Source organism: Lolium perenne, chromosome 7, assembly GCF_019359855.2.
Source record: "Lolium perenne isolate Kyuss_39 chromosome 7, Kyuss_2.0, whole genome shotgun sequence".
NCBI classification, from domain to species: Eukaryota; Viridiplantae; Streptophyta; class Magnoliopsida; order Poales; family Poaceae; genus Lolium; species Lolium perenne.
The window spans coordinates 77,877,339-77,892,763 of record NC_067250.2 but is presented as its reverse complement, the minus strand read 5'-3'; the positions used below and the strand labels follow the sequence as shown (position 1 = coordinate 77,892,763).

At 46.4% G+C, this 15,425-nt stretch overlaps 1 protein-coding gene across 12 annotated transcripts; it reads right to left on the bottom strand.

Moving 5' to 3' along the window:
- On the bottom strand, nucleotides 1–13,395 carry LOC127316962 (uncharacterized). 12 transcript variants are annotated; one of them, XM_051347456.2, is made up of 6 exons: nucleotides 12,120–13,395; nucleotides 9,287–9,386; nucleotides 3,011–3,080; nucleotides 2,859–2,928; nucleotides 2,569–2,641; nucleotides 1–488 (listed from the first exon to the last, which is right to left on the bottom strand). In XM_051347456.2, exon 1 carries the CDS (start codon nucleotides 13,382–13,384, stop codon nucleotides 12,140–12,142), a length of 1,245 nt encoding a protein of 414 aa, XP_051203416.1. In that variant the 5' UTR covers nucleotides 13,385–13,395; the 3' UTR covers nucleotides 1–488; nucleotides 2,569–2,641; nucleotides 2,859–2,928; nucleotides 3,011–3,080; nucleotides 9,287–9,386; nucleotides 12,120–12,139. The 12 variants fall into 12 exon arrangements, with proteins under 12 accessions (XP_051203416.1, XP_051203414.1, XP_051203426.1 ...); XM_051347454.2 differs by having other exon boundaries at nucleotides 9,287–9,383; XM_051347466.2 differs by having other exon boundaries at nucleotides 3,011–9,383; nucleotides 12,120–12,339; nucleotides 12,436–13,391.
- Nucleotides 13,396–15,425: the final 2,030 nt, after the last annotated feature.

Sequence of the window (15,425 nt, the reverse complement as noted above, 5' to 3'; positions counted from 1 at the left end):
GATGGTGCACAAGGTTACCATGAGGAGCCATGGATTGTAATATCAGGATTGCTAATATTCCCAACATCCTCCAGTTAGAAATTAGAAAGTACAAACTGAGGTTACGTCTGGTATCAGAAACAGAACCATAAAACAAGATCAGCGTAAATAACTTTCCGCGTGTTCGCACTCGTGCTATGTATGAAGATTAGTGTAAACAACCATACATTCATGCTTTAATATGATATCTGGATAGCCTTCGCTATGACAAGGATAATTTGAATTTCAGCCTTCATATACTTGATACCAGTTATCTTGTTCGCAAAAGGCGGATACACATTTCAATTAACCTCTTGCAGTTCTCAGCCTTCTGTATTAACCTCGTGTAGGCTTCTGAACCTGAAGGATACAACATCAAAGCGGTGCTGCTCGTAAGAATCATAGTTTCCAAATTCCCCAGACCCAGATATGTGTGTCATGATGATCTTAGCCAAATGCGTCAAAATTTCCTGCAGAACATCGGTCGATTATTTTATGCAACCACACAAACCAGGAGCATAAATAATATGAACAGCTAGTCTATCTCAACATGTAGCCATTGGACCGCGATTTTCAGCTATCAATGTCTGTCTATTGCTACTGTATTGTCTATAGTCTTCACTCTGCAGTATGTACATGCCCAATAATAAAAAGTCATCTGGCCAAATTCAATACTCACAATATGTTATTGAATATTTTATTTGCAGTATCATTTGTAATTCCAATGGAAAATGATCCAATCCCCCCGGGGGATAAGAGGCGCTGCAACCTCCGGCTCCGTAGCCGTTGGATGAGGCACATCGCGCACGCGCTCACGCGGAATCCCAGCACGACGCGTCATGAGTGGCCCCCACCAAAACCTTATCTTCTCGCGTCTCTCTCCCGCAACAGCTCCGGCTCCGCTGCAGCGCCCCAGCGACGCCGCCATGATCCATCGCCGCGCTCCGCCGCCGCGCTTCTGCTGCCCTGCGTGCAGCCACCGCCTCCCTCGACCTCCTCCTCCGCCGCGCCATGCTTCGCTTTCCCCGCGCGTGGCCAGCGCCTCCGCCGACCTCCTCCTCCGCCGCCGTGCCATACTTCTCCTTCCCTGCGCGCGGCCACCGCCTTCCCCGACCTCCTCCTCCGAAGCCGCGCCGCGTCCTCGTCTGCGCCCACGGCGAGCCTCCGCGCGTGGTCGCCGGCTCCCCTGACCTCCTCCACGTGCAGCCCTCCGAAGTCGCCCTGCTGCTTCTCCGATTTCGACGCCGCCCAAGGTCCCATCGGCGCCCCGGTGGTGGTGCTGATGTGGACATGGCTGTCGCTACAAGGTTCAGCCGGGCTTGCTGCAAGAGGAGGCATGGCTTGCTACAAGGGAGGCTGGGCTTTGCTACAAAAGTCGGCCGGCCTTGCTAACGGCAGTGGGTGGCCCTGCTGCGAGCGGCGGGAGGCCTTGCTACAGTGGGAGAGAGGTCTTGCTACATGCGGCGATGGGCTTTGCTACCATGGGTGCCAAGCTTTGCTACAAAGGGGGTGGCCGGCCTTGCCAGCGGCAGTGGTTGTAGTTGCTACAAGGGGCAGGAGGCATTGCGACAACAAGCACCCGTTTTGTGCTACCTATGGTGGAAGCCTTCGCTGCGAGCGGTGGGTGGTCTTCTCCGGCGACGGCATCTCCAACTACGACGCCTTTTTGCTGCAATTGGTGGGTCACTCTGCTACCAGCGGCGGAAGGTGTTGCTACAAGGGGTGTCCAACGTTGCTACCTAGGTGACGATGTCTTCTCCAGTGAGGTTTCCGACGAGATCATCGTCGATGTCTCCAATGATGTCGGTTTTTGCTACAATAGCATATTCTTTTTTTTGCTACAATAGCATTTTCTTTTTGCTACGAGCTCTCCGGCGAGTCTCCGGCGAGGTCTCCGGCGAGCTCAACCTTTTTATTTAATTTCGTGACTGAACCATTTTTTGCTACAATGTAGCAAAAGCGGGTTATTTTTTGCTGCCGGAATGTGTTTTTTGCTACATTCAGTAAAAGCAGATCTGGCCGTTCAAGATGGCTGATCCGACGGCTCGCGACCCGGGGGCTGGGAAATCAGATCCCCCGGGGGACGCCCAGCAGTTTCCAATTCCAATTATACTATTACACTATTTCACTCAATATTAGATTTTTGCTTGTATAATACTGAGGATTCCCACTACAACGTGCGGGGTATTCTTCTAGTTTGCATAAATCAGCAACCCACATACATAAGTAATAGTAATTAATTATGTCAATCAATTTAAATAAGCAACTGCAAAATAATGATATGGTTTAGAAATATTCCTTACGTCTGCAGGGCAATCCATTCCTAAAACAAGTATGCATCGTGGCAAATTATATTCATTAGGTAACAGAAAAATGTATATGAAACTTGAGGCAACATACAAACATGACACTTTGATTCATGTAAGAGGAAGAACTAACGCAAAATGTTTTTCACTGGCATCTAAAAGGTAATTTGGTAAAATGAACTTTTCACTGGCATCTAAAAGGCAATTTGGTAAAATGACCAAGAAGCAGAACAGATTGAAATACCTCAAACGCGGACAAGAAAATTTCTAAGTCAACAATCACAACCCACATCTTCTCACTATGCACTGCCCAGAACCTGCAAAGCATATATATATATATAAGGCTCTCCCTTTTTCACCTTGGTAGCAAAACTCAATAGGTATATATATCAAAACAAGGCTGGACGGGTAACTCTTTTATGTGTGGACTGCTGAATCCTACGTATGGCAGAGTAAAAGCAGCTATGTTCCATAACAATCTTTATAGAGCCGAGAAAAAGAACCAAACTGTAGTAGCAATGATTGTGTCTTCACCTTCGGATTTGCTTGACAAAACACATGGGTGTCGTGGCGGCTCTTTCCTCGACCCCAACTTTCTGTCCATCTGCACATTAACCAAACATCATTAAAAAAGCTGTGTTAATAACGGGGGTAGCTACGATACTAGTATGTCATATATGAGATACCTGGATTTCGGTGAAGAGTCAGGAGATGGTGTTAGTGAGCTGAGCTGCAGGAGGAGGGCATGGCAGCAAGCTGAATAGGAGGAAGCGGAAGTGTATCTTTTTAGGGTTTATAGTTGAATAGTCCGTTCAGGATATGCCAGCATGGAATCAAGGACTTGGCGCCCAGTGGGGCCGACGTGTCGGTGCTCAAAATGGCAGAGGTAGAGAATTTGATATAGCATACTCATATAAAAGATACAATCTTATTTAATACAACTTTCCTAACTAACGGGATTCCTACCTATTAATTTGTGCACTTAGTGAGTTCAGGTGCTAAATTTCATGAGAAACAAGTATATTGTGCACATCACCATTTTTACTAGTTATTGCTCAATTATGGGTATCCAAAAGCAAAGCACACCGTCCCTGTCGTTGGTTTTGGCCAACGCCCATGAGACATTACTGAACATGGACAGCTTATACTCCCTCCCAAAATACATTGCCTTTTGGTCAAAGTCAAACTTTACAAAGTTTGACCAAACAAATGAAAAATATATCAATATCTACAATACCAAATGCATAGAATATGAAAAGATATTTCATAATGATTTTAATAACATTGTTTGATATTTTAGATATTGATAGTTTTTCTATATGCTTGGTCCAACTAAAGTTTGCCTTCGATCAAAAATTATAGACAATATATTTTGGGAGGGAGTATTTCCTTAAAGTAGGATAGTAAGGATTGCAGTATTAAAGATGAGGATTAGTTAAGATTGGGATCAAGAGTCTGAATTTGGATACATCTAAGCAACTTGTGGATCAAATCAAGAGTCATCCCACACATAAAAAGAAAACTAGCGACTACTGTTTATGATTAAGCAAAAAAAAAAGTTGGCGTTCTCCCTCTACGTGCCTTGCAGGGAGAGAACCCTCCCTTCTCCCAAAACCCTATTACATACCATCTTGTATCATGGCATGCCATTGCTCCAATATAAATGCAGAACCTGAGTGATGAAACGTGAGAAAAGCGATGTTGATGCCTTGGAAAAGATGAAGCCCACATGAACCACCCTACTGAGTATGGAATTGTTGACTATCAAAAAAGATCCCGCCACGACAAGCACTCACAGCATTTAAAGATGACGAAAGAGAGGCATGTAGGCCATTGTTAGCAATCCATAGGTCAACAACTCAGAAGCAGAGTGCGCTGCGACCACGACTTATTAATTTGGAGCATCACTAAGAGAACGGTGTCTTCATCCCAACTAGGGGGGGGGGGGGGGGAGGTAGATATGGCAACTTTTCCTACAATGGCTGCTGCTGCTCTCAACCCTTCAGCGAGAAGGGGGGCTGAAATGTAACAAAGTTCACTCATTGGTTTAGGGTTTACCTGCAGTGGATCTGCCAAACACCAAGGAAATAGTCCACAGGGTGCAGGCATGAGCATTCTGCACTGCGTGCCCATCGGCAACACCAATTTCAAAACATAGATGGTAGGCTTCACCAGGGAGGCTTCAATAAGCTAATCAGTTGGAAGGGGAAGGCCGAAGGAGAGGCAGCACACCATGGATTAGCTGGTCTGACAGCTGCTAGTGAGGGACACCACCAAGCAACAACTTCAACCAGGAGGGAGTAGCACCACCACATGCAGCAGAGCAGTGACGGAGATGTGGAGTCGGCCATTGGTGTCATATCTTACAAATGGCAGCCATTGCAGCCATTGCCAGGATAGCGTTCGTGCAGCTGACTTTTGTTCTTGTCGTGTTGTCTGCCATCACTTGTGACCTTGCCAAGGTTTCAGAAGGTTACATAAGTGCTTGCCCAGGACGAAGGCCTATTACCTTAGTTTCACCTTCGGTGGTGGCAGTTGGGGAGGAAAGGCGGTGAAGGGGAGGGAGAGGTGGCAGCGGAGGAGGTGCTGCAGCGGCAGAAGAGTGGAATTTGTGCATGTCACTCTTCTTCCTTTAATGGTGTATTAGAGGCTGGGCGAGCCAAGCAAAATATGGACAGGTTATGGCTACTCCATGGCTTCACTCAAAAGATGGTACAATTTCACAACTACCGGAAGAGGCCTCCTCAGTCCTCATTACAGCAGGGACAATTTCACAACTACCGGAAGGCCTCCTCAATCCTCATTACAGCAGGGATGGTACACCTGCCAACTGCTGGAAAAGGGCACACATGAATAAAAATCCTGCAAGGGCTTCTCTATCTTAAAAGGCTGGTCAGTGGTCATGTGTGGACAGGTTGACATACGCCCTCCATGGAAGACAAGCTGTATTAGTGAGAGGTGTTCAAGGCCATGGATGTGGGCAAATGCATTTGGTGTACTAAATTTTGGTCAACTTGGCTGCGGTCTTCACAAATAAAAACACCAAAATAACCAATATAGTATATTATCTCCCATCCCATGTACAACGACAAGTCCTGAGTGGGGAATGTTAGAGCATCTCCAGCCGCGTCCCCCAAACGCCGCCCCCAAACTTTTTTTATAGGGTTTTCGAAAACACAACCATTTATTAAATATAGCATACAAATTAATATGTTTGCCGAGATTGTTTTTAAATTAAAATACAACAAACAGTAAAACAACTAAACAAATGTAATAAATGGGGCTAGATCAAGGTGCCGCGCGACATTTGCTGATAACCCTTTGATCCTCCACATATGCTCAACGAGATCATTTTGAAGTTGCTCGTGAATATTGCTGTCACGGATCTCTGCGTGCATGGCGAGGAAATCATCAAAATCTGCAGGCAACTCATGATCTACCTCCGCAAGAGGGCCCTCAACTCATAGGGACCAACATGTGTCCTGGCATGATTCTTGCGGTCATCCTCGATGATCATGTTGTGCATGATCACACAAGCCTGCATCACCTCCCATATTTGATCGCGAGACCAGCTTAGAGCAGGGTACCGGACAATTGCAAATTGAGCTTGAAGCACACCAAATGCCCGCTCGACATCCTTCCTGCAAGCCTCCTATCGCAAAGCAAAGTGGCAATTCTTGTGACCTGATGGAGCCGAGATTGTTTTGACAAAAGTGGCCCATTTTGGATATATACCATCGGCTTGGTAATAGCCTTTGGTATATTGGTGGCCATTGATCTCATAGTTGCATGGTGGAGCATGCCCTTCCACTAGTTTGCTGAACACCGAAGACTGCTGCAATACGTTGATGTCATTGTGTGATCCCGCCATGCCAAAGGAAGAATGCTAAATCCATAGGTCATAATCTGCCACAGCTTCAAGCACCACACTGCAATATCCATGACGACCTTTGTATATACCTTGCCAACGGGCAGTTGCAATCGATGCTTTCAAGCATTACAGGGAATCCTCTCGCAGCATTTTATGCCATGATCCTTGCACTCTCTTCTTCAGTTGGCCCTCTCAAGTAGTATTTGCCAAATTTTCCCACCATAGCTCGGCAAAACTTGTACATGCACTCAATGGCAGTAGACTCACTCATGCGAAGGTAGTCGTCCAGCAGGTGCTCCGTATGCAAGCATTCTCATGGCGGCGGTGCACTTCTGGATCGACGAGAACCCGGCAACGCCTACAACGTCGTGCTTGAGCTTGAAGTAGGGGTCGAACTCTTGAACGCCATGGAGGATATTCATGAACAAACCCTTGCTCATCCTATACCGGTGCCGAAAATTGTCAGCATGTGTTGCCTCATCTGCGAAGTAGTCGTTGTGCAGCATGGTATGCCCCTCCATCCTGCCGGCTTCGACTTCTTTCTCCCTGGCTTTGATCCTCCGCGGCGCGGCCTCTTCCGCTTCTCCGCCTCGGCGTCAGCGATGATCAGCAAATGCTACCGGATGTCGTCGTCGAAGGCTTGCTCGTCCTCCAGCAGCCGCACAAGCATCTCGTCGTCGCTATCCATGTTTGAAGCAAAATTAATGGTTAAAATTGCGCCGTGGCAGACGAGGCAACGAACAGCGGCCAATCACGCCTACCTGACAAGTCGTCGAACACCTTGTGTGCACGGAGGTGAGGCGGATTTAACGCCGCGTTCTAGGACGCACGCGCTGGCGAAGCGGCGGCAGCGAACAGGCCAACGAGAGAGCCAGCCGCGACGACGGTGCCGACTCTCAGAAGAGATCAGCCGTCGAAACGGCCGGCAAATCCAACGGCAGCGAAGGGGTGGAAGGCGCGGGAGGGAAGGCGCGAACCAACGGTTATGGAAATAGTCTCCCTTTGCCTTTGAGCCAAAGCCCCACAAGGCCACCACCAAGGCATTTTATCCATCGTTGCTCATGTTCCAGGCTGTTCAGCACTCGGCGGTCCGATCCTCATTATCTCCTGCCACGGCATGGAACAGGCAACGTCCAGGAACGGGAACCTGCGGTCAATCCGTTTCCCATCTGCACCCTCTTCCTTCCATTCTCTTAAGGCTTTAGGCTCCAGCCACCAGCACGCTACCACTAGTCCGCCACATGCAATGTAAGTGACAGATATCTCTCATCTTGCTTGGTGTCTTTAAACATGGTCCATGTTTAACTTGATTCCAGCATGGGTCAGTAATCAATTGGTCAGTGCAATTTATGGATCAATGGTTACTAATGAATCAAAACGTGGTCAGCACAGAATTTGATCTGTACTCGTATGCATGTGATATGATGTTTTAGTTGGTTTAACAAAGCAGTATTCACCTACCAAAATAACTTTTTATCAGCTGATGGGTGTCCTTGCAATTCAGGTAGGTTTGGTTTGTATGCAATAACAAATTTGGGTCATGACCAAAGTTTTGGACCCTGTTTGAATGGTGGCCAATATTATGGCATGCCATTGTCTTTTTGCCCACTCTAGTTCAGTTTTGTTGCCAACATTTGCTAAATCATGGGAAACCAATATCTTGACAAAAAAATTGGCTAGCCAGCATTTTGGCGGGGTGAGCTTGGGTCAAAACCAAACACACTCTTCATGTCATTACTCAATTACTGTGGGTCTGGAAAACAGAGGTATTAAAACTCTAGCAGAATTCACCTAACCATGACAACTTTTCAGTAAACATGTAAGCAAAAGGATTGCAGCAGCATATGGTTGCTTTCATGAGAATAAAATCTAACAAAATACATCTGACGATATTTTCCTCCTTTATACTATATGCGCATTATCTCTAGCTTTTGTTGGTGATATTAACATATGATTGTTAGATATTTTTATGTTTCAATTTAAATTATGAAACGTGAGTTCTTAACTTCTATGCCCTGTCAAGTCATAAGATTAGTTAATTTATTTTCCTACCACAAAGTTCTTTCTGTTTTCATACTAGACACCACATTCCAACATAAATAATCCATAATGAAACGAGGAAATACTTCCCTCCAGCTGTTGCTCTATCATGAAAAGAATGTAATGATCTCCTGAATTATTAAATATAGTTTGGTAACAGCAAACTGCAAAAGCTAAAAAACACGATACAGAAAGAGGTTCATGGACTAGACACGTTCACAAGGTAAAGACTAAAATATACACACAAAACACATTTTGTAGCTATCTAGTATTCTAGTAGCAATAATAGTGATTTGAAAGCGAGTTGGCATAGTTAATTGATGAAAATAAACTGAAAGCTATTCATGACAAAGTGTTTGTTATTCATGTTGATTATAAACAGTAATTAGGGGAAAACCGAATTTACTATGATTAATTATAAATGAGTGCTTCTACACCTCATCTCTAGTCAATACTTAGCACTTAACAACATGTCATCACAGGTTATGTAATCATGTATCTACCTTTCAGGTATACCAAAGGTTGAAATTTAAGAACTGAAGAAAATAATATATTGCAAACTAGCACAAGTCTGACATGGAACTAAAAATTATTATTATTCGCTAAATTCAATGTCAACTAAATCAGCATAATCTCATGCCAGCAGAACTCCGATGCTTACAAAACTTATCTGAACCCACAATTCCACACATGCCACCAGTATCTTAATAATTAAGGTTGTTCAACAGAAAAACAAGTGACAACAATTTAATATGTGATTGGTTGTTGAATGCAATGGAGCGCTACTTGTTGTTCCTTCATGAAGCACCTCGTTTGCGAAAACATTCTATAAGTTTGTACGGAGTAGTTGCTAATACACAGCCACCAAAAAGTTCAACCCAAAATCCACACATGCCTCACCACCGTCTTCAATTAATGTTGCTGAACCATTAAGCAGTAACAACCAGCTAGTACAATTTTAATATGTTGTTGCTTGTTGATTGCATGTAGCTGGTATGAAGTACTGCTACTACTGATTCCTTCATGAAGCATCTCATTTGTCAGAACATACCTATAACTTTGCTTGCAGTCGCCATCACGTCCACCAACAAGTTGCTAGCTTCAAATCCTCTACTTGCCGGTTGCAAACTACAGCTATCAAAAATCACCTGCTAATATCACATGAAATTTCATAAGTGTGAGGTTAACAGCATAAATCTTAAAGAAAAGAACATGGTACAGGCAGCTATCGCCTTAGAAAGGTTTAACATTAAAATCAACAGTAAATTCTAGTACTCCCTCCGATCCTAAAAAAGTGTCGGACGGCTAATACAACAACATTTTACAGTTAGACCCTTCGAAAATCAGAAAATGCAGCGGATGCTCTACTCGTTGCTGAGCGCAGAGGATATTGTTCTGGCAACCAGTTGCGGTGGCGGCCTACGACATCGGCCAGACCCGGATCGAGCCAGAGGTGGTGGCCCAACATGTTGCAGCGCAAGCCGCGCCGTCGCCGGAGGGCCGGCGACCCTTGCGCCGCTTCACTTCGACGGTTGCCAGGCGCCGCCCCATCATCTGCTTGAGCGCGTGGTCGCCCGCTACCCTCGCCCCCCCTCCCTACGCCCCCGGTGCTGCAGGCTCCGGCGATCCATCCTCCTCCGCGGGAGGGCCGTCGCGTGGAAGGTACGCCGTGCTCTCCCAGGACGACGAGTTGTCGGTGCGGGGGATCAACGAGGAGTCAGCGGGATTGGGGATTTCTCTCGAACATCTGCGTGCGGTTGCATTTTGAAGACAAAGAATGGAGGGGAGTGCGGGTTGAGAAGGGAATAAATGCGACGGCTTTTCTGCAAAATGTACCGTCCAACATTTTTTTCGGACTGGAGGGAGTAGTGAACTTTTCGAACACTTAGACGCCTGATAATACTTCCAGCAATATCATTCAATACCTTGCCAAACACAAACATGCATGGATAATCCACAGACTAATAGCAGAAGTTAAAATGGGAACAGAAATCCAAGTTGCATGACATGATTATCATTTGCTGATATACTTTGATAATAAACCTTGTCTTTGATTATTTCACTACTCAGTCGATTCTCATTGTGAAGCCCATATTCCACATGACTGGACGTAGTGAACCTTGATTTACAAAAGGACAGCTACCATGCTGAAGAGACCAGATGACATGGTTGTAGGTGTTTAGACAGACCTAGGCCAGATGAGAGAATAACAGGGATGGAATACACTGATCCTTCTTGCCTCTCTCAGATATAAAGGTGCATGTCATCCTTATGGAGCTGAGCCTTGTCACTGAATTTTCCTAACACAAAATAAAATCCTAACAAACCAAAATCTTCTAGTCTTAGACTTCCTTTCATAATAATATTTCCTACAAAGACTCTCATTAATCCGTTTATCTACTGATGCAAATGCTTCCAGCCTACTTTCTGCCGCAATATGATCATGACCTTAGGTTTCTTGCTAGCAAGGCTGCCACAACCGAACTACCGCTGCCTTCATGAAACATACTAATGTCCACAACACTGAGGTAAATGATTAAGAAGATGGAAATGAAGATGTATACCACAAAAACATGCCCCTATTCCCTTGTTGTAAACCAAAAATCTCTACTTACCAGTTACACTAAGTGGTAAATCATTTTCAGATGGGCTTGCTCCCCAAACAGCTGCATAGTACTAGGTTCAACAACTGCAAAAATTATCACCCCTCAAACAAAATGGACAGGGCCACAAGGGGGCTTAGATTTCATATATATATTTTAGCACAGCTGATTCCCTATTAAATGGAGCCGCAGGCAGCAAAAGGCTCTACATGACTAAGCTATTTGTGCAACCAAAGTGAGAATTCACTTGCGCACTTGAGGACATGGGCCTTGCATAAACATTAACAGAATGTTTACTGCTTCATTTGTTTGTTAGCCTGCATATATTGTGGTGCTTGGTTAAGACAGACGCAGATAATTTAGCTGCAAATAAACCATTTACAGAGACATACAACATATAGTCCTTTCATTTTATGGGACAATACTGATCACAAGCCCCATTGATACTTATCAGTATTTTCTGCATGCCAAAAAAAAAGTATTTGCTGCATGCCTAAATAGAGCCTCAAAAACTAATTTTATTGTTATGATTTTGTTGCAGTGTTATGGAATCTCATGAGAGAAAACAATTTTAAAGGAGGCAGCGTCATGTTTGATCCAAGAGGAAGGCGCCGGTGCAAGAGAGGAGTTGAAGTCAGCTTGGGAGTCCAAGAAAGAGAAAGGTGCCAGTTAGCTTGGTTACATAAGCAAGGAATCCACTTCTAGGTCAAGTCACTATGATCAATGCTTGGTTTAAAAAAAATAGATTCAGTGACCATGCCTATGTCAGTCAAGGGCCAATCCTATATGAAGGATCTATTGCATGATTTTTTAAGTAAAGCAATGATTCTGCCCCTTGCTTCATCAGCTACGGAGCTACCATCTAGCTCTTCCAATCTAACCTGCTACTTCTTTGACGACCCGACATTTAGCAACAAGCCATAAACTACCCATACAGCCTTAGTTGCCAGTACGGGATACAGATGATTCATAGAGGTGGCATTTTTACTCTGCGCAAAGTTATAGGGTGCACGATAACATAGTTGTGTACTTGATATCAAAGAATATACTTAGCACACAAACCAGTCAACTACCGAAAGGTATGGATTCCTTGGTTGCGCCATCTTTGCAATGGATTTTGAAATGTCCATGCCTTTTCAACAAGAAATAAACTTATGATTTGGCTAACGACGTGCACGTTGTTTTCCTACAACTATAAGATCGGTGTAGAGGACACAAAATACAATCACTGAAAGGGAAAGTGTAACTGCAGTTAGAAATAGTGCAAGAATTTTTCTGTACCTCCAAAAGGAAGATGCAGTCTATGTCATGGGAGTTTTGCCCTTACCACTGTCACTAACATTTCCATTGGGCATGGTCCTGTTTCCAGTGCTTTCGGCATTCGCCTGCTTACTTGACTTCCTCGTGTACTTCATCTGATACCGATCCACCAACCCATCATGCTGATTAGTCCCAGGAGGACCTTTCCTTTTACCTCCCATACAGTCCTCAGCGTATTTACCTGTATACTCCAGTGCAAGAACCACTGTGACTGAGGGATCAAACCCCATAACATGTTTTGCACTCCAGTTGCTTTGCATCTCTGCTACATTCTCACCATAGTCCAGATGATCCATCATATTGGTGACACAAAGGCCCAGATCCTCATTAACCTTCCTCCCAGAAACCAATCCTTTCTTCACTTTGGCCTGCCCAGCGGAGACAATCCCCGATGCGCTACCGGAACGTGAAATCCTCTGCGACCCGTTCATCGCCAGATGCAGCTGCAACGCCAACTTCTCGTCCGGCAGGTCCGGATCACCGTTGCTCTGTGACTCCCCACCTATAGCAATAAGGGCCCTCACCTCCTTGGAGCACTTGGAAACTGGCACAGCCTTCTTGGGGGAATTCAACTTAGCGGAAGTGAGAGCCTCTCGCTTCCCCCTCACTGCAGAATGGGGCTCCCTGATGGCCAGCTCCAGCTTAGGAGCGGATGTGGCGTCCACATTCCTTCTACCGGGCTTCACCGTCGGGCAGCAATCGACGCAGACGAAATCTTCCAAATCGATAGGCTGGACCAGGGCCATACGGTGCTCGGCAAGGATGCAGTGGTGGTGGACGCAGCGGCTGCAGCTGCGGCACGTGACGGCGGAGTCCTCGGACGGGAGGTTGTCGAGGGAGAGGCAGTAGGAGCAGACGGCGGCGGCGCGAAGCAGGGAGAGGCATTCGGAGCAGAGGAGGACGATGCGCCAGAGGGAGCGGAGAGGACGGATTGGGTGGCGCTTGGCGCCCGGTGGCGGCGGCGGGAGGCGGACCAAGCAGCAGCTGCAGCGGTTGAGGTCGGGCTGGCCGCGCGTGGGCGCAGGGGGCGGCAAGGTCGGGCGCGGGGGCGCGGCACGGCGGCGCGGGCGATGCTTGGAGAGGAGACGAGACGGCGGAGAGGGGTGGTCGGCGTCGGGGTCGGTGGCGGTGGTGCGGGTTGGGGGGCTGGGTGCGAGCCGCACCATTGGGAACCTAGGGTTTGGGGTGGGAAAGATTTGGGTGGCGGAATGGGCCTGCTTGGGCATGTCGACGGGAGGGCGATCTTTCGGAGAACCTACTAGAGTTTGATGTAAAAGATACTAATGTGGTTAGCAGAATAAATTACTCCGTATAATCTTTTTTTGTTACTAGGAAAATGCCCGCGCGTTGAAGCGGAAACTTTCATCTACCTCCAAATTTTCCCGTTATATGATTGTGTTTATAAGAAAAAATACACGTGCTTTGCAACAGAAAATAAATCGTTGGGCCGACAATCGTTCCATCATCCACTTTAGCACCCACACTGTTGAGGCTTTCGTCGAATTCCCAACTATGTACACATGCATAAACATGCATATTTCACCTCTTATTATTAAATAAACACACATAAGTGTGTATCTTAACTACTCTCATGTCCTAAATTAGTTATCTTAATTTTATCTAGATTCGCATGTATCTAGACATATTTCCGTGTGCGAATCTAGACACCGGAGGAGCTAGAAAACTAACGACCATGGTGTACGGTCGTGCCACAACCGTCAAACAATAATTAAGGCTACTAAAAATATATGTATTCATAAATAAACATGCACCAACTACTGAAATTCCACGCTGTCTGAAATAACAAACACGTGCATTAACTACTGAGATTCCACGCTGTCTCAAATCATAATTCACCAAAGACAGTAATTACCAATTATACATGTAACTGCATGGGCAAGCAAACAACAAAAGCAACCGTATATGAGCTCGAGTTATTTAATCCTATTCCATCCGTACTGCACACGAAGATAAAATCCTCAAATTTTTAACATTGCTATCGGCAGCGGGACACTAATCTTAGTTTAGCATTAAGTACCTGAAGAAAACATCACATATCACTTGAGCAGCCTCTGGTTGGCGCTGACAGTTGCGACACGCGTGCACCGGTGCCATTTTTTTTTTTGAGGAAACAACGGGGGGCGATCGCCCACCTGAACTCAATTTTCATTAATGCGGAGTGGATTACATGGGGGGCATAAAGCCTACAAAATTAGGTCTGAGGCGGCATACCGCGCCCAAACAGAGCGAGAGTGAGAGATGGGGAAGTTGGATACAGGGGAACACAGGGGTGAGGTGAAAGACAGAGTCTAAGAGATAGAGATAGCGTGGCACCAAGAGAGCAGGGTGCTTGTGTCGACCCTAGGGGGGGCGCGGACGACCCACAGGCGGAGATGGTCCACCAACATGGCTAGAATGCGCGGAGTAGACATAAAATCTGCATCAAACACCATTCTGTTGCGGGATTTCCAGACAGTCCACAAGAGAGCTAAGATGACCGTGTTGCGCGCTTCCGGGTGCATGGGAGGTAAGTCTTCGGAGAGAGCATCAACGAGGGCCGGAACGTCGGCGCCCACATGGGGGCGACCTGAGGGGGAGACGACATTCCAAAGGGGGCGAAGGCGGGGGCATCCAACAAACAAATGCGAGGTGTCCTCTAGTTGATTCAGGCAGAAGCTCCTATCGGGAGGGGGAGTCCTGTCCAGCTCCAGGCCGGCGTTGAGCAGGTAGGAAGGCCGGGAGACTAGGGGGTGGCGGACAGCTGCACGCGTCCGGGCAGAGCTCGCCAGATCGCGCTCTGAATCTGGCCCGAGATTGGTATCATCCAACAGGCAGAGGCAGGGGAAAGAAAATCCCCAAATCGAATCGACCCGCTTCCAATGTCGGACAGGGTCCTCCGCTGCCGTGGCCCTTCAATCGAACGCGACCACCGCCCCTCCATTGCTAGGAAATAGCTTCTTCCCCCCAAAGTCCTTCGTGCGCCTCCGACGGCGCGACTCGCTTTGCCAGCTCCGGCCGTTGTGCCGTCCGTTTCTTCTCTCTTTGCTTTTCCCCTTTCCCGTTGTTCTCTTTCCATCTAAGGGCTCCTTTGATTCATAGGATTGATATAGGAATTATGTAGGAATTGTGTGGTGACCCGGCATACCACTGCATGGTGTAGTATGCAAGTCTGATACAACACCAATGAAACACCGTTCCACTAGTATTATATCGCTCAGAGTGGTACAACAGAAACATATGCGGGTCCAAGGCATGTCTATAGAATAA

What these genes read in the sequence shown, in the direction of transcription:
- LOC127316962 (XM_051347455.2), bottom strand. Translation starts at nt 13,384, where the DNA reads ATGCCCAAGCAGGCCCATTCCGCCACCCAAATCTTTCCCACCCCAAAC.